The following is a 25,071-nucleotide window of genomic DNA, read 5'->3' on the forward strand; positions in this document are numbered from 1 at the left end:
TCTCTGAGCTAAAATTTTCGCTAATATCTTCTGATCAGTATTTAAAAGAGCTATCGCCCTATACGAACCAGGGTCTTCAGAATCCTTATCTTTTTTAGGAATGAGGATTATTGTTGATTCAGTCAGAGTTTGTGGCAATCTCTGTTGTTTAAAAGCGTGACTATATACAGTTTGCAAACGTGGAGAGATCAAACCACTGAATTTTTTATAAAATTCAATATTTAAGCCATCAGGGCCAGGAGTCTTCCCATTTTTCATGGATTTAATAGTCTCTTCAACGTCTTTCATAGTTATTTCTGCGCCCAGTAAATTTCTATCACTCACATTCAAACCAGGAAGGTTACATTCCTGCAGAAACTTTTGCATCTGCGCAGAAGTATCTGTTATTTTTGATGAATATAATGACTGATAAAATTGCAAAAATCTCTGATTAATATCCTTAGGTAGTTTAAGCAAATCTCCATTTTCTGATCTAATTTTATGAATTGTAGAATCATCTTCTAATTTACGGAGTTGACGTGCTAGCAATTTCTGTGGTTTATCTCCAAATTCAAAATGTTTTTGTTTAGTATATTGAAAAAGCCTTAAAATATGAGCTGAAAGGATATAATTTAACTTATATTTGAGAACTGCAATTTTATTATGTATTTCAATAGAGGGAGCGATGGCATTTGTTATGTCTAACTGTCTTATCTGACTTTCCAGGTCATTCTGTTCAGCTCGGTTCTTCTTGTTTTGAGACGCTTGAAAAGCAATAATACATCCTCTCACAAACGCTTTAAATGTTTCCCAAAGCAGGGACGCAGGTGTTTCAGGAAGGTCATTTGCGTTTAAAAAAATCTCAAATTGCGATTTAAGATAGTCATAACATGCTTTTTCATTTAAGATTTGCGGGTTAAATCTCCAATTAGTCTGTTTCCCCATTGCTCCTTGGAGTTTTACCCTAAATGTTAAAGGGGCATGATCGGATATAATAATATTATGATATTTTGAATTATACGTATAAGGAATAAGTTTGGAGTCCACCAAGAAATAATCAATTCTTGAATAAGTTTTATGCACAGGTGAATAAAATGAATACTCTCGGCCTGAAGGATTATCAATCCTCCAAACATCTTTTATATTTGCATTATTTATATAAGAGTTTAATAATTCACACGACTTGGATAATGTTGCATAGACTGGTACATTATTATAATGTGGCGGCCCCGGAGCGACGACGATACTTTGCGATGTGTCGGCAGGTCAGCCGCGCCCCATCGTCCCGGCCGCGTGGCGCAGGAGGGTTTTCGACGTGGTCCACGGGCTGGCTCACCCATCCATCCGGACAACGATCTCGTTGGTAGCTGCGCGGTTCATGTGGCATGGTCTGCGCAAGCAGGTTGGCCAATGGGCCCGCACCTGCATTCCGTGCCAGACGTCTAAAATTCAACGCCACGTCCGGGCGCCACTCCAAGGGATCGGTCTACCCTGCCGCCGTTTCGACCACCTGCACGTGGACATTGTGGGCCCGCTCCCGCCGTCCCGGGGCATCACCCACCTCTTCACGGTGGTGGACCGCTTCACGCGGTGGCCGGAGGCCATACCACTGGCTGATACGTCGACAGCCACATGCGCTCGTGCGTTGGCCGCGCACTGGATTGCTCGCTTTGGTGTGCCGGTGGTCATCTCATCGGACCGGGGGCCACAGTTCACCTCCGAGCTGTGGTCGGCCATGGCCCACCTGTTGGGCGTGCGGCTGCACCACACCACGGCCTATCACCCGCAGGCAAACGGCTTGGTGGAGAGGTTCCACCGGCAGCTGAAGGCAGCGCTGAAGGCGCGACTCGCCGGCCCCGACTGGATGGACGAGCTACCATGGGTTTTGCTGGGCATCCGGACTGCCCCCAAGGAAGACCTGGCTTCATCCTCAGCGGAGCTCGTCTACGGGTCTCCGCTCACGGTGCCCGGGGAGTTCGTGCCCTCATTGCCGGGGCGAGAGGAACCACCCTCATCCACCCTACATCGCCTCCGAGAGCGAGTTGGAAAGCTCGCACCCGTGCCGACGTCCCGCCATGGGACATTCCGCCCTTACGTGCCATCGGCCCTCCAGGACTGCGCCTTTGTGTTCCTGCGCCGTGACGCCCACCAGGCGCCACTCCAGAGGCCGTATGAAGGCCCGTACCGGGTGCTGGAGCACGGGCAGACCACCTTTGTTTTGGACATGGGGGGCCGGCCGGAGGCCGTGTCAATTGACCGCCTGAAGCCGGCCCACTTAGACATCGACCAACCGGTGCGGGTGGCCCGGCCCCGCCCGCGAGGTCGCCCCCCTTTGCGGGTCCCACCGCCTGTCTCTCCAACTGTGCCTCCGCCGGCCCCTCTGTCGACCGATTACCGTACGCGGTCCGGTCGGGTTGTGCGACCACCAGTGCGTTTCGTGCCTCCGGATCTGGGGGGGGGTACTGTGGCGGCTCCCAAGGGTCGGGCCATACTACTACCGACCCCTCGGCACGGGAATGGACCAGTCCTGGGAGGCGGTCCTGGACGCAGGTATATAAGGGCAAGGTTTGGGCGCCAAGCCATTCCGGCAGACTAGACCCGTCTGAGACCCACGAACCAATAAATATACCTTCCCAAAATACCTGGCTCCTTGCCTTTATCAACACGCTACAATAACGTATTCCTTAAAACAGCCAGATAACTACTCAGCATGGAGTCCACTCGAGTGCAGAGCATCCACATGGCAGATAAAAGAATACGCTTAGTTACACAAAACCATGCACTCTCTTAAAGATGTAGTTTAAGATTAGTACGGGTTTTGTACTTTGATCAGTATGGGTGTCAGAGGTTATGGGGAGAAGGCAGGAGAATGGGGTTAGGAGGGAGAGATAGATCAGCCATGATTGAATGGCAGAGTGGACTTGATGGGCCGAATGGCCTAATTCTACTCCTATCACTTATGATCTTATGGTGCAGGTAGGTATATTATAAAGGCCTCTCCTGAGCAACTAGTGACATGTCAACGGAGAATGCAGCCTAATAATTATGATACCGATATTTTATACGTGCATGCGTCATTTTTATTAACATTTTTCTTCTTCATTAATAGGAGAACCCTTTTGACCAGATATTGATCTATTGGAATGAAAAAGAATCTTTGATCACCTTAAATTCCATTCTATTGGATTGTTTTGAGACCTGTGCACTTAATGCTGTGGATGCAGTTTGCCAGGTAAGAGAAAATATCAAAAATACTTTTATGCCAATGAGAGCAAAGAGGAAGATACGGAGTGCAGAATCTAGTTCTCAGCATTTTAGCACATTAGTACCATAGACAAAGTCCAATGTCTGCAATAGGGTAGAGGTGAATCAGACAGTACCCCGGCTTGTGGAAGGACTGTTCAGAAGCCTGATATCAGGGAGGAAGAAGCTGTTCCTTAGTCTGGTGGTGTACACTTTCAGGCTTCTGTACCTTCTGCCGGATGGGAGCAGGTAGAAGAAGGAACGACCTTACATTGTGGATGAACATAGCTCTGTCAAAAAAAGTAAATTCTCCACAATCTTACACATTCAGTGAGAAACTATCATGCATGGAGCTCTAGCCCTGATTCTTGCTTTTACAACAACACTATCCTATCACCCCCAACATCATCATTACTCTTGCATACATTGCTCCTCACTGGAACAAGTAGTTTTGTACAGCTTGTTCACAAATGCAGAAATGCAACCGTTATAATTGGAAGAATCAAGTCTGACTTAATGAAGGTGCAGATTGATGCAGTAATGGATCAAAATTTATTGGACGGTGGTCATAATTTGATGCATGCATTCTTAATATCAAGATTGCTTTTGTGGAAATTATTTGTTACGTTCAAGAATGCAATATAAATGGATCTTATTTTCTGAAAAACCTTAGAGTAAAAAGGAAGCTGAACTACTGACAAAGTTAGATGCATGCAAAAACCAAAAGTGTCCTGCGATTTTGTCAAATCTGATTGAAAAATCCTGGCAAAGAAACCTTGACCGGAGAACGGAAGATATTAGCTGTGTGCTAAGTTCAGACAGTGCCATTCATTATTGTCTTCTGCAAGGTAATCTATTTGTTTAAACTTATTTAACATTGAGCTGATATGAAAGCAAGACTTTATTTATATCTGGTAAGGGTTCATTGGTTAATGATAATTCTGTTACTTGGTTTAACAGGTAATTGTGCGGGTCTTTAATTTACAATGCTGAAAGACACCTCTGCCTCCAGCTGATTATTCAAATCAACGTAAGAGTAAAAGGAAGCAGAAGCAGGAATGGGCAATACAGCGCTGTTCTTAGAGGTTACCTAGTACCTTTTAGATCATAGAAATGTGTAATGGAGGAAGCAATCTCTTATAGTCCACCTCATCCATCCCAATGATGCCTATCCATGCTTAATCCATTCGCCTGCTTCAGGCCAGTATTCTGGGGGAAAAATAGATCAGTCATGATCGAATGGCAGAGCAGACTTGATGGACCGACTGGCCTAATTCTGCTCCTGTGTCTTATGATCTTTCACGGTTAATGCTTCTGGTATCAGCTCTAAAATACCAGATGCATAAATGCGAGGAGCAGAATTAGGCTATTCGGCCCATCAAGTCTACTCCGCCATTCAATCATGTCTGATTGAATCTCTCCCTCCGAACCCCATTCTCCTGCCTTCTCCCCATAATCCTTGACATCCGTACTAATCATTACACTGCTGCAGTTTCATCCCTGGATCGTTTGCGCTGTACTAGTTTACTCCTTTTTAAGGCAGTTATTGCTTTCTGAAGTATCCTGGTTAATCCAAAAGGCAAAGAGAATAAGTCTCAGAAAGAGTAGTAACACATGACCGAATGCTCAAAAATAGGGTGGGGGAATTAGAGGATGAGGGCAGGTGAGATTGCTGAACATACAACCAGAGTTTTAGACCATTGACCAAGAAACGTAAATTCAAATCACATCAAGGCGGCTTTGGAATTTAAATTCAAGTAACTAAATAAATCTGGGATGTTTAATAAGAAACTAGTCTTTCTCAGGAATGGTAACCGTGAAACTAACTAGTTGTCATAGATTCATCAAACATGGAAATAATTCCCACAGGCTTACTCGTCCATCCCGACCAAGATACCTCATCTAAGGTAGTCTCATTTGCCGGTGTTTGGTCCATTTCCTACTAAACCTTTCCTATCCATATACCCGTCTAAGCATCTTTAAATGCTGTTATAGTACCTGCCTCAACTACCTCTTCTGGCAGCTCGTTCCATTCATCCACCATCCTCTGAGTCAAGAAGTTGCCCCTCGGGTTCCTTCTACCCTGGGTAAAAGACTCATAAGAACCCATCTGAATCAATAATCTCCTTCAGGAAAGGAAACTTGCCATTCTTAGCAGCCTTTGCCTTTACGTGAATCTAGGTCCACCAATGTGGTTGATTCTTAATTGATCTGCTACTTTGAAAGGAAATGGGAATGGGCCATAAATGTTGGCATTGTCAGAAACATTCTTATTCTGTGAATGGGGGAAAAAAAACATTTGGGGGTCTACTTGTCCACTTTTAGAAGATTGTGAGCATTTTTGTACATCTGAGATATGTAATGAGTGGAGCAGGGAACTGGCCGATTGAGTTACACCAATCTAATAGAATTTCTAAAGGAAATGTGCTCCATGTGTCATTGGAAGAACAAGCAGTGCAAATTATTTATGATAGTGCTTTCGGAGACTCTGGGAGATAAACATTTATAGTCACACCATTCTTACTGGTAACAATGCACTTGTACAAATAGATCTCTGCAGCAGAATGCCGGAGGACATATATCTAGACTCTTGGTGTGCTGTCCCCTTGAGTATGCAGGCTTTCCATTTATGTTAATCCTCGAAGTTTTGTCTAGAGGGATATTATCTTGCTGCCAATGCTCAGAAGAAAAAATGCGATTAGTCTTAAACAGAAAAATTACATGACTAGCAAGCTTATGGGGAAGGAACACGTGCAATTCTAGTAAGTGGAACGATGGGAATCCTTACAGTCCCTAATAGGCTTTCTGCATACCTTGCATTCATTTGGCCTAAGTGCTGTCTATATCTCTCGTTCCCCTTTCCACTGAGTCTGAAGAAGGGTCTCGACCCGAAACGTCACCTATTCTTTTTGTCCAGAAATGCTGCCTGACCCGCTGAGTTACTCCAGCTTTTTGTGTCTCCCTACTGATAATACATCCAAGGTTCTTGGGCTGTCCAAGTATTCTGGAATCCTACAATGACACAACTCTGTCACTTCACCAATACCTGAAACTCGTGTGAGGATCTCGTCAACAAAATGCAACCAATCCCCAACAGGTACTGTGCCAACTTCCAATAGGGATGGATGGTGCAAAGGAATCCAACTATATGAAGCACTACTCTATTGAGACATGAATAGATTTTGTTTAGTTTAGAGATACAGAGCGGAAGCAGGCCCTTCGACCCACCGATTCCATGCCGACCAGCGATCCCCGTACACTAGCACTATCCAACACACTAGGGACAATTTACAATTTTTATTGAAGTCAATTAACCTATAAACCTGTACATCTTTGGAGTGTGGGAGGAAACCGGAGCACTCGGGGAAAACCCACGCAGTCACGGGGAGAACGTACAAATAGACAGCGACCGTATTCAGGATTGAACCCGGGTCTCCGGCGCTGTAAGGCAACAACTCTAGCGCTGCGTCACTGCTGCAGCAGATTTATTATTGTGAGTACATTAATACAGATTATATCTGATAAATATGATGATCCCCAGGTGACTGCAGTAAGCTCAATGTCTCGGAAGAGGCAAGAGGTTTAATAAAAGAAGCTGAGAAGAGATTTTGCAATTTGGCTGGATGCTTGTACAATGGCTCTGTGACGTTTGCTGACCTACAGGAGGTCCTACACAAAAGAAAGGAATTCATGGACTTATTTCAAGCACGTGAGTATGAATGATCCATTTTTTCTTCTTTATTCTTCCGTTCTTACTATCCTTCCATTGTCATTGTGATGTAGTACGGGTGTCAGAGGTTGCCGGGAGAAGGCAGGAGAATGGTGTTGAGAGGGAAAGATAGATCAGCCATGATTGAATGGCGGAGTAGACTTGATGGGACAAATGGCTTAATTCTCCTGCTAGAACTTATGAACTTATATATGTAGTACCTTGGGATTGAAAGTTATATGTTTCTACTATAGTTCTGTGAGTCCTGAACTGACTACCAAGTTTGCTGCCTGATCCATTAGCTCTGCAACATTCGTGTCAGGCGGAGCTTGACTGGGTGGATGGATGGATGGATGGTTTGGTTGGGCTTGGTCTGAGCAACGCAACGCAACCCAACACAACCGTAACGCTATCTTCAGCCTGGCAAGAAATTGGAGATGCAATCCACTAGGAAAGCAAGAAGGCCACTAGAGTTGAGCATGGTGGAAAAGTAGTTCCCACACGAATACATTAAACTTTTTCCCAGATTCTGGAAAAGAAGAGCATGCCTTGAGATCTCAGGGATGTGGTAATCATGACCATTTTCAAGAAAGTACATGCTTTAAAACTGCATGCTTTACTCTTATCATTCAGTTGAATCCACAAAATTAGTCCTCATTATAAGCAGTTAGTGTTGTGAATAGCTTTCAATCTGTGTATTTGCCTCGCTCATGTGTACAGAATGTGATGGAACTATGGACAGAAAAAGTGGCCGACTGGCTCTTTTCATTCAGGTTCCACAGGTTAGTTTAGAGACCCACCAAGTTCCGTAACAACCGGCGATCCCCGCACACTTACACTTACGTACACACACTTGGGACAATTTTACATTCATAGCAAGCCAATTAACCTACAAACCTGTACGTCTTTGGAGTGCGGGAGGAAACCGAAGATCTCGGAGGAAATCCACGCAGGCCACGGGGAGAATGTACTAACTATCTACCATGTAGTTATTGGACAGACATCAATTGTCCGAATAACTGCTGCAGTAACCTTAGCCGATAGATTGCCAGAAATGCCTTAAGGGTCCTGTTGGAGTGGTAAGACCCTAATACCTACATACTATTTAGCTGACTCAAGCAGATATCACAAAGCTCCTGCTAATATTGTTACCAGTCAATATCAAAATAGAAAAAGAGGTATAATTGATAATTCGCAGTCTGCCCAATAGTTGGTGGTTGGGAAGAGGTGAGATCTTTCCCTATTGTGTGTTGTTAAAACTCAGATGTGGCTTCAACTTATTCTTTTCGATCTGCAATAGCTGAGAAGTTGGAATCCTGATTCAGTGAATGGTAATCTACACTCAGTCTATTTTGACTTTGCTGTACCCCAAAATTCATTGCAGTCTTCAGAACCAATGTAACAGGTGTGGCTGCTGACTACATTGCTTTCTGGTGTAGAGACGAAACGTCACCTATTCCTTTTCTCCAGGGATGCTGCCTGTCCCGCTGAGCTACTCTAGCATTTTGTGTCTTATCTTCGGTGTAAATCAGCGTCGGTGGCTCCTTGCTACAAATTGCATTCTTCGTGTTCAGTTTCTAAAAGGCTTTTGTGGAACAAGTCTGAATTGTACTACAATGACACACTGATGCTGTGTGCTTGATTTACAGAACAGAAAAATCCATTGCATGAGGATAAGAGTTCCCTACAGGTTCTCATAAAACCCCTGTTGTCAGCCAGAGAAGAAGAACTTCAAGCCTTTCAGAAAGAGAAAAAAGCCATTGGGACTCTACTAAAACTGATTAATAAGATTTTTGGAATCGTTACAGGTAAAATAGTCATTAAACTTTCCTTTCTGAAGATGGTGCATGTGTTATTAAGTAAGCGAATTATACAGGAGGCCAGGAGTTTTAGTATTGGCACAATACTCTCAATAATCATTCACAGAGGCTGGAGGTATGGGAATGTGCCGCACATTTGCCTCATAAACCAAGGATCTGAGCACGTGCCCCTCCAAAAGCAGCAGATTTTAATTCTGCACACGTCTCAAAGATCAGGTATCGTGAATCATTTTAGACTTTAGAGACGCAGCGCGGAAACAGGCTCTTTGGCCCACCGAGTCCACGCCAACCAGCAATCACCTCACACACAATCTCCATCCTACACACTCATTTACAATTTTACTAAAGCCAATTCACCTAAAAACCTCCGTACCGAAGCACCCAAAGTTGGGATCAAACCCGGGCCTCTGGTGCTGTAAGGCAGCAACTCTACTGCCGCGCCACTGTGCAGACCTGTAAATCATTTATTTATCGAATATTTTATAATTGTATAACTCTTTCAAACTGAATACTTTTGTTTTAAACCTAAAACTGTCAGAACCAGTGGACACAATTAGTGAACCATTGCAGCAAATCAAAGGAAGTTATCTCCATTTCCCTTTCCTTTAAAGCTTCTTGCATGTTGCAAACTCTGATAGAAACAGATGTTGTTTTGAATTAATGAAGAAAATGCACATGTATGAGCTAGTTCTACCAATTTACCATAACCAATGGTCAGTATGGAGCTTAAATACGCACTCTTCTCTGACCTTTGAGACATTCTTTACTAGTATTATGGAATAGTTCTAATGGCCTTCATCTGAGCCCCATTATTCTTTGTTAAGTGTGTGTACAATTGTCAGATTTTTGATTCACTCTTTGAAATCATTTCTCACATTAACTATTGATCTGTGTGGTGCATTTGTTATTCATCGGTCATCGTCAAGTTCCTGACCGCACAGTTCAATCAAAAGACACATTGTTTTTCCAAGACAGAACTACTTTTCCAATTATAGCTCATGTTCTGCACAAAAAAAGTCAAGATCTGTGAGATGAAAATGAAGCTGTTAAATGAATTTAGTCCAGAATGTGCCAGAGATCCTGGTTCGACCCTGACTAAGGGTGCTGTCGGAGCGGAGTTTGTACGTTCTCCCTGTGACCATGTAGGTTTTCTGTGGGTGCTCCGGTTTCCTCTCACTTTCCAAAGACGTGCAGATGTTTAGGTTAATTGGCCACCCTGTAAATTGCCCCGAGTGCGTTGGATGCAAAAGAGGGATAACATAGAACTAGCATACATGTGATCGATGATCGGCATGGACTCGATTGGCCATAGAGCCAGTTTCCATGCTGTATGTCTAAACTCAATGCAAAATAATAATACTTGAAATATCAATTAAATAACTGCATGGTAATTGATTCGGCAACAGGGATTCTACTTTTCCTTTACAGTTTAATGGATAAGATTTTGTTCAGGAAGATTTTCTGCCACAGCCCTGAGGTGCATAAATTGAACGAATCAAGACGTTGTAATGAATTCCAATTCCACAGATGAATTCATTTTGTAATGAATTCTACAGATTCTAATTGTGTTGGCAATCAACAAGCTGTTAACCACAAGATACCAGAAAAGTTGGAAACTATCGATTGGAAATGCAAATATCCTAAATAAATTAAATCCGTTTTTCTGTTGAAATGTCTTATTAAGTAAGGTGGTACCTTTTTTGAGGCCTGTGTTTCCCCCATTGTTAAGAAACACCAAGGTTATGGCTGTGCATAAATGAAAGTTCTCGACCTGAAACATCGACCATCCCTTTCCCTCCACAGATGCTGCCAGAGCCGTCGAGTTCTTCCAGCAGTTTGGTTTTTCCTTCAGATTCCAGCATCTGCAGCCTCTTGTGTCTGTCTTTATGAGGTTAATTTGATTGTAACTTCCAATCTGAAGTTCAGAATTCTCATGTCTGAACTGAAACTTAAACTAATTATTACCTCAGTTTTGTTGATTTTAATAGATCTAAATATCTTTAAATCTTCGTATACTTGATATTAAGAAATATCTCTGCTCACTTGCTTTGCAGTCACTGATATAACTATCCTGGAAGAAAGTCATAATGCCAATGTTCAAAACAGGCCAATGAATGAACTTGTCAGAATCAAAAGCTGGACAGGTGAACAAACTAAAAATCGGCCTGCTCCTGATGTGAAATATTTTAACGTGAGCAGCGACATCAAAGCTATGGCGTTTAAAATGCAGGAGCTGGCAGACAGCACTGTTGTCTCTCACTGCTGGATGGAAGCCGCAAAGGCATCTAACTATGACGAAGAAACTCTGGAAGATCTCTGCTCCAGTATCTGGGACCTTTGCTGGAATGATTACACAAACCTATGCGAGAATGTTGAAAGTGGTGCCATAACCTTCCAGGAAGTTGATCGGATGTTTTACGATTTGAGGGAGCATCCTGGTGAGATGGAGAAAGAGCTTTCCATCATGTTCAGAGTGGTGAAAAGAAGGAACTTGCCTCAGCAGAGGCTTCGCCAGATCAAAGAGTACTACAAGCTTCACTTAGCTGCTGACTCGGCACGAATGATTCAGAACATGGTGACGGAGTTAGAGCTACAGGGCGACTTCAGAAAGATTCGAAACTTGGCAAAACTCGTAAGTATATGGGTTAAAAATGTTGTGGTTGTGCGTTTATTAGTACGTGGACCTATTAATGGTGGACACAAAGTGCTGGAGTGACCCAACAGGTCCGGCAGCATCTCTGATGGACTTGGATAGGTGCCATTTCAAGTTGGGACCTTATTCAATCTGAAAAAGGATCCTGACCCCAAATGACACCTATCCATGTCCTCCAGAGATGCTGTCTGGCCTGTTGTTACTCCAGCACTTTGTGTTCCACGCTAGATTCCAGCATCTGTAATTCATTGGACTACTATAATAAGGTCATAAGTCAAAAGTGATAGGAAGACAATTATGCCATCGTGCCCATCAAGTCTAGTCCACCATTCAATCACGGCTGATCTATCTCGCTCCTAACCCCATTCTCCTGCCTTAGACAATAGACAACAGGTGCAGGAGTAGGCCATTCGGACCTTCGAGCCAGCACTGCCATTCAATGTGATCATGGCTGATCATTCACAATCAGTACCCCATGCCTGCCTTCTCCTGATAACCCCTGACATCTGTACTAATCTATAATCTATCTATCTCTGCCTTAAAAAAATATCCATTGACGGCCTCCACAGCCTTTTGTGGCAAATAATTCCACAGTTGATGTGACTTTTAATGTTGACTTTGGCTTTGGAGAGATGATAGTATATATATTGTTTTTATTTCAATAGAATAGTGGCTGATGAAATTGAATGTGAAACTGCATTATAACAATTCAGATACCATTAATCACATACTACCAAAGACCTTCATAGCAATAATTTTCAGAGAGCATGGTCTAAGTATAAACTCCACAATATTTCCAGAAGCACTTGTATACCAGATTAGGAAGATGTGCAGAGTGATTCTTGAATGATTGAATAATGAGAGGCTGGAAGTCTTTTCTCAACCAGAATGAGAAAATAAACAAAACGTGATCATAAAATGCAGAGGGTTATCAGTAGTAAATGCACAGCTCCATTTTTCAGTGTGAACGAATTATCCACATGACCAAATTATTACTAACCATACCAAAGGTATAATTTACGACCATCATTTGCCCTGAAATATCCATCCATTAGCCAATATCAAGAACAGGTTTTTTTTCCCCCTTCAGAATGATACCACTTTCAAGCAACAATCATTAAATTATGTTGATGCAGATCTAATTAATACTAAAAAACATCTCGAGAAAATTACTCCAAAATGCATCGAGTGCTTAGATGAATTTATTCGCAGGCAGCTATTTATAAAATGGGTAAAAGAAGCCTTGACAAGTAAGTAAAGATATTTTAGTATTTGGATTTCATTCTGGCATTCTGCCTTGTGATATGGTTGCATTAAAAATGTTATTGTCATTTACAATTTATTGTTGCTTCCACACCCCCAATCCTTTCTATCTATCTACTGTATCTCTCTGTCTTGCTTTGTCTCTCCTTCACTATCACACTCTCTCTCACACGGTCTTGCTCTCTGCTCTCTGCATCTCGCACTCCCTCTCATGCTCTTTCTTGTTCTCTCTCACACGCTCTCTCTCTCTCTCTTGCAGCAGCCATCAATAACAAAATGCAACCCTTGCCTCTCTCGCTTTCTCTCTCTCACTTGCTCTCTTTCACTCTTTCTTTCTCACTCCTCTCTCTCTCGCTCTCTTTTTTGCTCTTTCTTGCTCTCTCTCACTCACTCTTGCCCTTTCTTCCGCAGATTTAAGGGAAGTTAAAGTGTTTGTAGACTTGGCATCCATATCAGCTGGGGAAAATGACATGGAAGTTGATCGTGTTGCTTGCTTCCATGATGCTATCATGGGCTATTCACCCTTCATTTATGGACTCCAACAGAAAATTGATTTTAAGAAATTGAGGGATTCTGTTGAGGAAATCCAGAAGGCACTTTACAGCGATCCAAAACTTCCAGAGAAACTGGTAATGGTCTAATTGTGCCTTAACACTGATCCTTATAGCAAGACAGCAGGTTTGATGGTTCAACTTTTGTATTGCCCAAGGCTAATAAAAATATAATTAAAAAGCAACAAATGCATAACATAGGCTTGAACTAAAATCAGAAATAGCTGTGGAGGGGAAACAAGTTTAATATTTCAGATCTGAGATGAATGAAGTTGTGAGCTCCTGTTTTTTTTTTTTTATCCCCACAGAGAGATTCAGCTCGTTATTTGGAATGGTTGAAAACTCTGAAGGAATGTCATGGATCTGTTGAAACGTCCTCCATGTCTCTTGCAGCAGCCATCAATAACAAAGGCATTTACAAAGTGGGCAACATTCAACCTCAGCACAAGGGAAAGGTACTTGCATCGGGACAGCCAGTTGGTAAAACCAACATGTTAAAGACAGCTATGATAATGCACCCACAACCTTCCACTGTAGTAAGGTTCGATAATCCTGGGCTGCGATCAGACCAGGTTGTCTTCAACAGGTTGCATGGCATTGGTCCTTCATGAGATTGGGCAAGGTGATACCAGATGAGCTAGTCCAAGATGGTTTTAAATGAAAGTGGTTAGCATTATAGAGTCATACAGTGTGGAAACAGGCCCTTCGGCCCAACTTGCCCATGCCGACCAATATGTCCCATCTGCATTAGTCCCACTTACCTGTGTTTGACCCATACCGCTCTAAACCTGTCCTATCCATATACCTGTCTAATTGCTTCTTAAATGTTATGTTAGTATCTGCCTCAACTACAGCTTGTTCCATACACCCACCACCCTTTGTGTGGAAAGAGTTACCCCTCAGATTCCGACAAAATATTTCCCACTTCACCTTAAACCTATGGCCTCTGGTTCTTGATTCCCCAACTCTGGGCAAGAGACTCTGTGTTTACCCGATCTATTCCTTTTGTGATTTCTTGGATAAGATTGCACTATGTGATTTAGGATGTAGTAATTGAGGTGGACCAAGTCAATGCTGAACATTAATTTACTATTCTGAACATTCCCAATGTTGTCAATGATACCACAGGCTAAATGCAAGGCAAAAGCTTTCATTACTTTGCCCCAATGCTCTGCCTTAACTCTAAACAACAAAGGTGGCATGGTGGTGCAGCGGTAGAGCTGCTGTCTTACAGCGCCACAGACTCGGGTTCGATCATTCTCCCTGTGACTGCATGTTTTCTCTGGGTACTCTGGTTTCCTCCCACACTCCAAAGACGTTCAGGCTTGTAGGTTAATTGGCTTCGATAAAAATAGTAAATTGTCCCAAGTGTGAAGGATTGTGTTTCCCTCTTCCCTGATTCTCAGTCTGAAGAAGGGTCTCAACCCGACCCAAAATGTCACCTATTCCTTTTCTCCAGAGGTGCTGCCTGACCCACTGAGTTACTCCAACATCTTATCTTCAGTGTCTATCTTCAGTGTAAACCAGCATCTGCAGTTCCTACATATGGTATAAGTGTACGGGGTGATTGATCGCTGGTCGGCCAAAGTGCAGTTTCCCGCGCTGTATCTCCAAAGTCTAAAGTAAAGTGTAAACACCTCTCTTCTACCCCCCACCCCCTCCAACACTCCCCTTCCCACCCAAACACTCCTCTTCCCCCCCTCCCCCCCTACAACTTTGGGTCTGAGCGAATACTCCTCATTTCTTGTCGGTTGTCTCATGGGGATGAATTTGTATTCGAGCAGAACGGAGAGCTTCATTTTGCAGCGAAGTGCAGACGCCCATCGGCACTGACGTCACCCAAATTCATGTATCATCTTGTTCAGCTTTCACTAGGAGATGTGCTTCGGCTGTACCTTCTTGACGAGAGCACGAGCGAATGGAAGGAATATGCTTTGCAAGACCTGGAGGAGCTGCAAAACAAACTCATGCTGATGTCAGGGAAAAGGGCAAGGGGAAAAGAGGAAGTTGCCCGATTTATGGAGGTAAAAATACCATTGGATGAAATACCTTGTAAAGTAGTTCAGCTTCGATTTTCAAATCTTGAGATACTTAGTTGAGACAAAGGCAATTTCGTCTTGCGAATAATCAAGCATGCAAATGATACTACATGAGGAAATCAATTTCAATGCATTTACTCCTGTCTGTTTTAAGCTGCTGTCATTCTTTTCTTGGAAGTCCTGGATCAATTAGACAATGTGTCGTACGTGGTTCTCCAGATATCAGTCTGAAGAAAGGTCCCGACCCGAAACGTCACCTTTTCATGTTATTGAGCCTGACTCACTGAGTTACTCCAGCACTTTGTGTCCTTTCATCCCAAGTATAAGTTCTTGGCAGGATAACTGAATTGAGCTTTTTTCAGTTTCACTGCAATAAGCATTCGGTTATGTTGATGTATAAAGTTCACTGGACCTCAACACCGAAAAATGATTAATAATCGTACACAAGCGTTTGATATTTCCAAGCGCACAGAAAAAGAGGTATGAAGTAAAGGATCCCTTCATTTCAGGTTATGTTGGGAGGTGCGAGAGTGCACTTGGTGTTCTCTGTATGTAGACATAAAATGCTGGAGTCACTCAGCGGGTCAGGCAGCATCTCAGGAGAGAAGGAAAGGGTGGCGTTTCGGGTCAAGACCCTTCTTCAGATATTCTCTGACACTACACTGGACCTTTGAATGATCCAGAGGATGAAACAATGGCATTGTCGTGCTTTTGCCTTGGGCCAGGGACAAGGATTTCCATCCTGATCTCAGGTGCTGTCGTGTGGTGTTTGTATATTCTCCCCTCCTACTGCATCCCAAAGATGCACTTATCGGTTAACTGGCTACCGGAAATCATCGTTTACTGTTGGTAAGTGGTAAGGAATGAAGGAGGAGTTGATGGGTATGTGAAAAAGAAGAACTTGCAGAGCCACATGGAAATAAAGAGTGTCGAACGGGGCTGATGGCACAGTGTTTGTGAGCATTGGCTTGGACCCAAAGGACCGAATGACCTCTTTTTCTGACATCGAAGGTAGACACAAAATGCTGGAGTAACTCAGCGGGTCAGGCAGCATCTCAGGAGAGAAGGAATGGGTGACATTTCGGGTCGAGACCCGAAACATCACCTATTCCTTCTCTCCCGAGATGCTGCCTGACCCGTTGAATTACTCCAGCATTTTGAGTCTACCTTTGATTTAAACCAGCATCTGCAGTTTTTTTCCTACACATCGCTTTCTGACATAATAGGCCAGCAATCCTATCCTGATCATATATGCTATTAATTAGACCCAGTGAGTCTTCTGGACTGCCGCCTGGAAACTCTACTCAGGGCACACACCACCATGCAGAGCGTCGTTGAAGACCTCAACCATGATTACGCCTTCATATTTTAAGTCACTGGGGTTCCTGCCTTTAGCATGACATGCATTATCACATTAACAACGTATCTTTCAAGTTTTGCATCATGGTGGAACATTATTCTCTCTAGAAATATTGGCAGTATTTAAACAGTTACTTGCATAATTGCACATGGAATTGCAATTTTGAACAACCCTTGCCTGCATCCACCTGTGTCTCGCCAGGGTTTGTACTGGCCCTCCTCTCTTCCCACTTACTCCCCCACCCCCCACCACAATCAGTCTGAAGAAGGGTCACGACCCGAAATGTCACCTGTCCATGTTCTCCGGGGATGCTGCCTGACCCGCTGATTTACTCCAGCACTTTGTGTCTATCCTGGTAAATCTCCTCTGCCCCCTCGCCAGCAAAACCACATCTTTCCTGAAGCACAGTTACCGGAACTGCACACAGTATTTATTCCAACACTTTGTGTCTTTTTCTGTAAACCCGCATCTTCAGTTCAGTTCCATATATGTCGTATTCTTTTCCATTAGATCAGCTAACGCTTTATTTTTAACGTTGACAGAACTTTAACAACGTACAAAGGCTTGGGAAAGCATTTATTGAATTGTACACATCAGGGAACATGCTCTACAGAAACTGGACGGCACAGGTTTACTGCAGTAAAGAGAGTGATGCCTGTCTGACAATGGATTTTCGTGCTGGAAACATCGAGTGCCTGAGAATAAGTGGCGATATTTCTGAGCAGCTCCAAATATTGTGCAGATCACTGGAGAAGTGCCTTCAGGATTGGCATGAGTTTATGGGGAAGAGGCGCGCAACGTTTTACCACCTGAACTACTACACGGCAGAGCAGATTGTGTATCTGTGCTCTGAACTGGGAAGCTTTGCCGCTGGCAACTGGCTGTCCGAGCAGGTGCTTGCAATGTTGTCTTTCATTAAACCTCACTGCACTGCCAAGGAAATCGGAAGCGCGATGCATCAGGCAGATGCTGTCGATGAGGGAACTGATGCCCTGCAGGAAATCGAAGAGAGCGAAGAAGAATTTGATGTGAGCTTGAAAGACGCTGGTCTGACGAATGCAAGTCCACAGGAACTGAGTCCAGTCGGAGCTCAGGCATTTGTCCTGGGTGATAGAGAGGAGCATGATAGCAGTTCGGTGCTCTTCCAGGCGGAGGAGGCTGCTGGGTTGCGATTCTTGGAGTTGGGTCCATCGGAGATGTGTCTGGAAGCCGCAGAGTCGGTATCTGGGGAAATGCACGACACGGGTACATCAAAGACATCGCACCAAAGAGAAAACGCAAAGCTGCCAAAAGCAATTAGTCTCCTCTGGAACAGGTTCATGGGAAACATGGCCGCTTTTTTAAGTGACCATTTAGATACGGTCGCTTTTGGAGAACTGCTCGGCCAGCTCTCCGGTTTGAATGCGATGACCGTAAGGAGGCAGCTCCCCTCTTCTCTGCATTGCGGAAGGCCAAACCTCCTTATCTGCTCTCGGCCCGAGATCCTTAAGATCGCTCTATGCATCTACATGCAAACTCCGAAGCAGCCACTGCCCAGCTACGATGAGGTGCTCCTGTGCTCCGAGGAGACGACTTGCGAGGAAGTGGAGCTCTTTCTGCGCAGGGCTTTGAGCAAAGGCTCTCTGGAACAGAAGATCTACACGCTGATACATGCTGATTGCCTGAATTATGAAACCAGCGTCAGATTCGGAGAACTGTTTGAGGAATTTTCGCGTCATTGTAATCCTGAATATCGGTTGGTTGTGATCTGTGATGTTAAACGCCAGCATTGTTACATCCCGTCCTATCTCCGTCATTACAAAGTGCCGATAGGACTGAATATTAAAACCGAGTCCATCCAGCAGTACCTGGTAAATCATTTCACCGTCCCTCCCAGGCACGACTCGGCAGCTCGCGTATTCCATGACGATCTTTCCGTTAGAATAATATCGTCAAAGAGACCTGGAGTGGGTAAGTAATTTCCATCACATTGTGTGCTACTCACAGGCATATTTGGGTGGGTTGAATGGAGGCAGAAGGAAGAGAAGTTAACACACTAACATTTGGGAGGATTGACATTGATGACCTACCAATGAACAAAAACGTATTCTCTCTCACACATCAGTGTGTTTATTTAATATAATCAGCCAATTTCCATATCCGCCCCGCCCCCCCCCAGCCCATAATGTCCCTTTCCACCTATATCCCTCCCTCTTTACATTTCACTCCTCTCCTTATCTGACACCATTTTGTATCCTTTTTATCTCTAGCCTTTTGTCCACTCATTTTCCAATCAAACCACTCTCACCTGAATCCACCCATCACTCGTCAGGCTTTGCGCCGCTCCCACTTCTCTTCCAGTTTTCTCCCCCCTACTACCATCGGTCCAAAGAAGGCTCCTGACCTGAAACGTCGCTTATCCATGTCCTCCAGAGATGCTGCCTGACCAGTTTGAGTTTCTGCAGCACTCTGCATTTTACTTCCCTGACAGCTGATGCATGGTTTCTCTCGATGTGTGGTTAATAATAGACACACACAAGGAGCAATAAACGCTGTGAAAAGAAAATATACACTGTGTTGGAGTAACTCAACAGGTCAGGCAGTATCTGTGGATGGAAGGGATAGGCAATTGTCCATTGTCTATTGCAACATTTTCAGGTCAGGACCCTCTTTCAGAAGGTTGTCGGTCGGTGGTTGAGTGGAGACTTGATGGAAGTATGTAAAATTATGAGCGGCGTAGATAGGGTAGACAGTCGGAACCTTTTTCCCAGGGTGAAACACTAGAGGGCATAGGTTTAAGGTGAGAGGGAGATAGTTTGTTACATAAAGAGTTGGTGGGGGCCTGGAACGTATTGCCAGGGGTGGTGGTGGGGGCAGATATTATAGCGGTGTTTAAGAGACTTTCATATAGGCACATGGAAGTGCAGGAAATAGAAGGATATGGATCATGTACAGGCAGATGAGATCAATTTAACTAGGCATCATGTTTGACAAAAAGATTGTGGGCTGAAGGGCCCACTCCTGTGTTGACTGTTCTATGTTCTATGAACCTTCGCCTATCCATTCCCTCCACAGTTGTTACCTGTTCTAGCTTAGTTTAGGGATACAGCGCGGAAACTTGCCCTTCGGCCCACCGGGTCCGCGCCGACCTGCGATCCCCGCCGACCTGCGATCCCTGCATATTAACACTATCCTAGTGTTAATAGGCACATGGGACAATTTTTACATTTACCCAGCCAATTTACCTAAATACCTATATGTCTTTGGAGCGTGGGAGGAAACCGATGATCTCGGAGAAAACCCACGCAGGTCACGGGGAGACGTACAAACTCCGTACAGACAAGTAGCTGTAGTCGGGATCGAACTGGGGTCTCTGGCGCTGCAAGCCCTGTAAGGCAGCAATTATACGGCTGTGCCACCGTGCCGCCCTTATCCAACGTTTTGTGTTAACAACAGACAATCTGCTTTCAAACAAAATTACAGCTATACCGAAACCAAAATAGAACCTTTCTAATCATTATGATATTTCTTTCCCGTATAGGAAAATCTCTCTACGTTGATCGATTGTATCAAAATCTGTCGCTGAAAGATGCTCTGAAGAGAATCCGGTTAATTGAGCCGAAGATTAACGAGGGCCAGATAGTTCAGAAGCTGCAGGATTCTACAGACAATTGCAATCTTCAGCAGCCGATGATAATACACATTGATGCAGCACCTGTAAGGAATCATCACTTTTTATAAACGGTGTTACTATGGAGGTTGGGAAGGTGGCAGGCAGTGTAGAGAAACACCACCCCCATTAAAAAAAGTAGCACAGGCCTGGAGTCAACCGAATAATGTGGCTCCCCACGTAGTTACCGTGGAGATACTGCTCAAAGCATCAGGAGTTTAGTTTAGTGTTTAGTTTAGAGATACAGCATGGAAACAGGCCCTGCGGCCCACCGAGTCCACACCGACCAGCGGTCCCCGCACATTAACACTATCCTACACACACACTAGGGACAATTTTACATTTATACCAAGCCAATTATCCTTCAAACCTGTACGTCTCTGGAGTGTGGGAGGAAACCGAAGATCTCAGAAAACCCACGCAGGTCACAGGGTGAATGTGCAAAGTCCGTACAACAAGCGCCCGTAGTCAGGATCGAACCCGGGTCTCTGGTGCTGTAAGGCAGCAACTCTACTGCCACGCCACTTTGCCGCCCTAAGTTTTAGCTTTATTATTGTCACATGTGCCGAGGTACAGTGAAAAGCTTTGAATTGCATGCTATCCTAACAAATTAGATATACCATGCATAGATACAATCAGTTCAAACTCAAGTACAATAGATAGAGCAACGGTGAAGATTTAGAGTGTGGAATTTAGTTCTCAGCATTATAGTGCATCAGTTCCATAGAGGAAAGAAGCAGGTTTAGAGATTCCAATCATTTTATGTTATTGTATTTGTCTGTATCTCTTAGCTTGGTCTCTGCCAAGTCATAGCAATAAAAAGCAATGTCGTGTATCTGAAGAAAATCAGGGGTTTAGAGGCATAGTGTCTTAAGGGCCTGTCCCACAGACGATTGTTTTTAGGCGACTGCCGGCGACTGTCAAAGTCATAGCAGATCGCCAAAATTTTCTTTTACCCTACGACAATGACCACGACAATGCCGATTCAGGTCGAGATTACAGCGTCTTCGGAAACATCACGACATTCCCACGCTGTCAATGCTTCTCCGGCGTCCTAATTTTCGCTGAAATCACTGACAAGTCGGTAATTACTTGAGAGTTTTGAAATATAACATCTTGCCCGGGTTACTTGAAAACCAAGCTTCATGGTACCAAGGCATAAACTGAATTGACTTCCAGTTTACTAATAGAAGTATTAAGAAATTTAATTTTAAAAGTGGTTAAATGGATTCTTGTGAGGAGTGTGGGCATTCTTTGAAAATGTATGGGAATGCATATCTGCTTTGTGGGTTGCATATCTGGGTTGGGAGCCTACTTTAAATGTAATCGCTGATAGCCATATAAACATCGTGAAAATTCCCACGCTCACCTGACCGTCAAACTGTTGCCTCCAATCTACCTGTCAAATGTCCTGACGGTAAATAAATTGGTTAAACACAAGTATTTTATGGTATCTTCAAATGACTTTACTTAATGTATTATGTGCTTCTAAATGCATCTAAGACAACCTAGCAAACCTGGGGACAGCATGCGACAGCGCCCGCAATAAGCAACAATACCTGGCGACAAGCCAGTGTCGCCAAGAAATTTCACTCCGGTTGATTTCTCAACGACACGCTGAGATCCACTACGATTCTTGGAAGACTCCTCACGATCATGCCCGCGACACCCCGGCGAACTGTTGGCGACAGCCTAGTCGCCAGCAGTCGCCTTAAACTCTTTTTTTTCCTTTTTGTTTTTCCTAATCAGATGTGCAGCACTTTGGTCAACGTGGGTTGTTTTTAAATGTGCTATACAAATAAAATTGACTTGACTTGACTTGACTTAAACTCGCCTAAGTGGGACAGGCCTTTTACAGCATAGAAACAAGCCCTTTGGCCTAACTTGCCCACACTGACCAACATGCCCCATCTACACTGGTCTCACCTGCCTGCATTTGCCCCATATTCCTCCAAACCTATCCGATCCATGTACCTGTCTAAATGTTTCTTAAACATTGTGATAGTACCTGCCTCAACTTCTCCAACATATTCAATATCTCCAAAATGTAGAGATCTTCAATTACCCACCAATGTCCACTGCAATTGAATACAGGTGCTCCCTGACTTACGATGCTTCGACTTACGATATTTCGCAGCTCGCTTCCGGCCACGCGATCGGGTGTATTAAATGCATTTCGACTTACGATATTTTCGGTTTACGATGGGTTTCTTGGAACGTAACCCCATCGTATGTTGAGGAGCACCTATGCATTGATGTAGAACCACATATTCAATGTCTCCAAAATGTAGAGATTTTCAATTACCCACCAATGTCCACTGCAATTATATATATATATATATATATATATATAGGTATATACTGTAGATGCAGGGCTTATGAAGCTTGGTCGTTCTTCACTCAAAACAGATTGATAGTTTACTGGACATTAAAGAAATCAAAGATAATTGGGGTGATGCAGACAAAAAAAGGCCATGATCAGCCATGATCTTGATTTAGATGTGAAGGGACTAATGGCCTACTCCTGTCCTGCCCCTATTTCTTATTCATTATGCTCTATGAGTTGTATCGCACTCAATTATGGCGGAGTGCAATAGGCTTCATGTACTTGATGTTCATGTGTAACTATTTCCCTATTAAATCTTGGAAGAGAGCCAACCCTATCTTTGAAAGAAAGTCGGTCTTATGTGGAATTAAGCACAAGGTATCGGTTTGTGCTTTTGTAAATCTTTCTGATTCTTCTGTTTCAGGTGAAGATAGGGCTGGAAGAATTCCTTTTCAAAATTCTGGTATTGGGAGTCCTGAAGAACGTTCAGGGAATGGTATGGAAGCGCAGCTCAACTCATCTGTACCTTGTGGAACATCTGAATGCCAACGAGTTCCTCAATAAATCACAAACTCAGCAGGTTGTTCTGACTATTGTACTTTCAAAGCAATGTTTCGCAGTTAACATTCAGACCTTGCGTATGATAAGATTCAGGAGCATTGGATATTTGACATGAAATTCAGAGAGGAAATTTGACGTGTTCAAGTTATTACCATCCTAGTGCACACTTTTCATGCAGGATACCTGTAACAGAAATGAAGATGGACACAAAATGCTGGAGTAACTCAATGGGTCAGGCAGCATCTCTGGGGGAAAGGGAATAGGTGAGGTTTTGGGTCGAGACCCTTCTATCTTCAGACTAGAAATAAGGTATGCAAATAAAAACGGTTCTCTAATAAAGGAAGGAACTGCAGATGCTAGTTTACAAAAGAAAAAGACAGAAGGTGCTGGAGTGACTCAGCAGGTCAGGTTGCATCTCTGGAGAACATGTATAGGTGCTGACTTGGGGCCCTTCAAAGGGAGAACATGCAAACTCCGCGCAGATAGCACCACCTTCATAAATAGCATCTACTTCCTAAAGGAACATCCTTTAATTCTGAGACAATGACCTCTGCTCCTAGACTCTCCCACTAGTGGAAACATCCTCTCCACATCCACTCTATCCAGGCCTTTCACTATTCGACACTGCAGGTCTCCCTAGCCTGGAGAATTCCCCCGGCAACAAACTCCGCGGCGATTGCTGGCCCTTGAGTTCGTGCAGTGAAACAGGGAGAGGGGAACAGGCAGATTCCATCCGGTGGGAGGTGACGAGAGAGGTCGGAGGATCGGGCTGGTCTGTCCACACATGGAGCGGCCACTGATAGTCCCCCAGCAATGGCTACACTCGCAGTGAGGCCACGGTAGAATCCTGAGCCTGCATCTCAGTGCAATGCTGCCATTCCACTCAAGCGGGAACCACTGTGTTGCAGCACAGAACGCCACAGGAGATCCTTTTTCCCTGTGGCTATCAAACTGTACAACTCCTCCCCCTTCTGTCGTGGGGTAGACTGAGACTGACTCCCCTTCACCTCCCCTATCCCAATCTTTGCATATCCCAAATGCTGGACTTTCCACTTGTCACTTTAATTTCATGGATCTTGTTGTGTTTTATGACTGTTGGCAGACCAATTTCTCTCCTGGGATAATTATTCTATCGTATCCTATCCACCACCCGCAGTAACAAGCACCCTCTCCAGACTGAGCCATGGGACAGTTCGCTGCTGCGATAGAGATTTCCTAGTACAGTGTGGACCGGGGGGATCAAGACCATCATGATGAATCAGTGGTCTGAGGGTCAGCACTAAGGGTGAGGGGGCATTCACAGTCTGAACACCAAAGGCATGACTTAACCAGTTGTCAAAGCATTCTGTTCCAGGGGCTTGCCAGTTTTAAGGACCATAGTCCGTGGCCTCAGAATAAAAGGACGTACCTTTAGGGAGGAGATGAGGAGGGATTTCATTCATCAGAGGGTGATGAATCTGTAGAATTCATTGCCACATGTGGCTGTGGAGGCCAAGTCAATTATATTTTTATGGAAAGAGATTGATAGATTCTTGATTAGTACGGGTGTCATGGGCAGAAGGCAGGAGAAGGGGGTTGAGAAGGAAAGATAGATCAGCCATGATTGAATGTCGGAGTAGACTTAATGGGTCGAATGGCTTAATTCTGCCCCTAGAACTGGTGAACATGAAAAATTCGGCACTCTTCTAACTTGCTAATCCGCAAGAGGCTGGCAGGTGGCACAGTGCTGCAGCTGGTAGACCCGATGCCTCACAGTGCCAGATACCGGGTTCAATCCTGATCTCGGATAACATCTGTGTGGAGTTGTAAGGCCCATTCCTTCTCTCCAAGATGCTGCCTGACCTGAGTTACTCCAGCATTTTGTGAATAAATACCTTCGATCTGTGTGGAGTTTGTATTTTCTCCAAAGGGAAAAGGT

General features: G+C 44.1%; 1 protein-coding gene across 6 annotated transcripts in view; it reads left to right on the forward strand.

Moving 5' to 3' along the window:
- LOC144594591 (E3 ubiquitin-protein ligase rnf213-alpha-like) overlaps positions 1-25,071 on the forward strand; it is a 141,337-nt gene that overhangs the window by 51,284 nt on the left and 64,982 nt on the right. For all 6 annotated transcript variants that reach the window (XM_078401331.1, XM_078401326.1, XM_078401328.1 and 3 more), the window contains 12 exons: positions 3,089-3,211; positions 3,896-4,070; positions 6,764-6,931; positions 8,581-8,739; positions 10,806-11,383; positions 12,495-12,654; positions 13,079-13,296; positions 13,527-13,673; positions 15,084-15,242; positions 17,160-18,567; positions 20,138-20,313; positions 23,017-23,172. In XM_078401331.1, the coding sequence (XP_078257457.1) occupies positions 3,089-3,211; positions 3,896-4,070; positions 6,764-6,931; positions 8,581-8,739; positions 10,806-11,383; positions 12,495-12,654; positions 13,079-13,296; positions 13,527-13,673; positions 15,084-15,242; positions 17,160-18,567; positions 20,138-20,313; positions 23,017-23,172 (3,627 nt within the window). The remainder of the gene's footprint in view (positions 1-3,088; positions 3,212-3,895; positions 4,071-6,763; positions 6,932-8,580; positions 8,740-10,805; positions 11,384-12,494; positions 12,655-13,078; positions 13,297-13,526; positions 13,674-15,083; positions 15,243-17,159; positions 18,568-20,137; positions 20,314-23,016; positions 23,173-25,071) is intronic.

Source organism: Rhinoraja longicauda, chromosome 6 (genome assembly GCF_053455715.1).
Source record: "Rhinoraja longicauda isolate Sanriku21f chromosome 6, sRhiLon1.1, whole genome shotgun sequence".
NCBI classification, from domain to species: domain Eukaryota; kingdom Metazoa; phylum Chordata; class Chondrichthyes; order Rajiformes; family Arhynchobatidae; genus Rhinoraja; species Rhinoraja longicauda.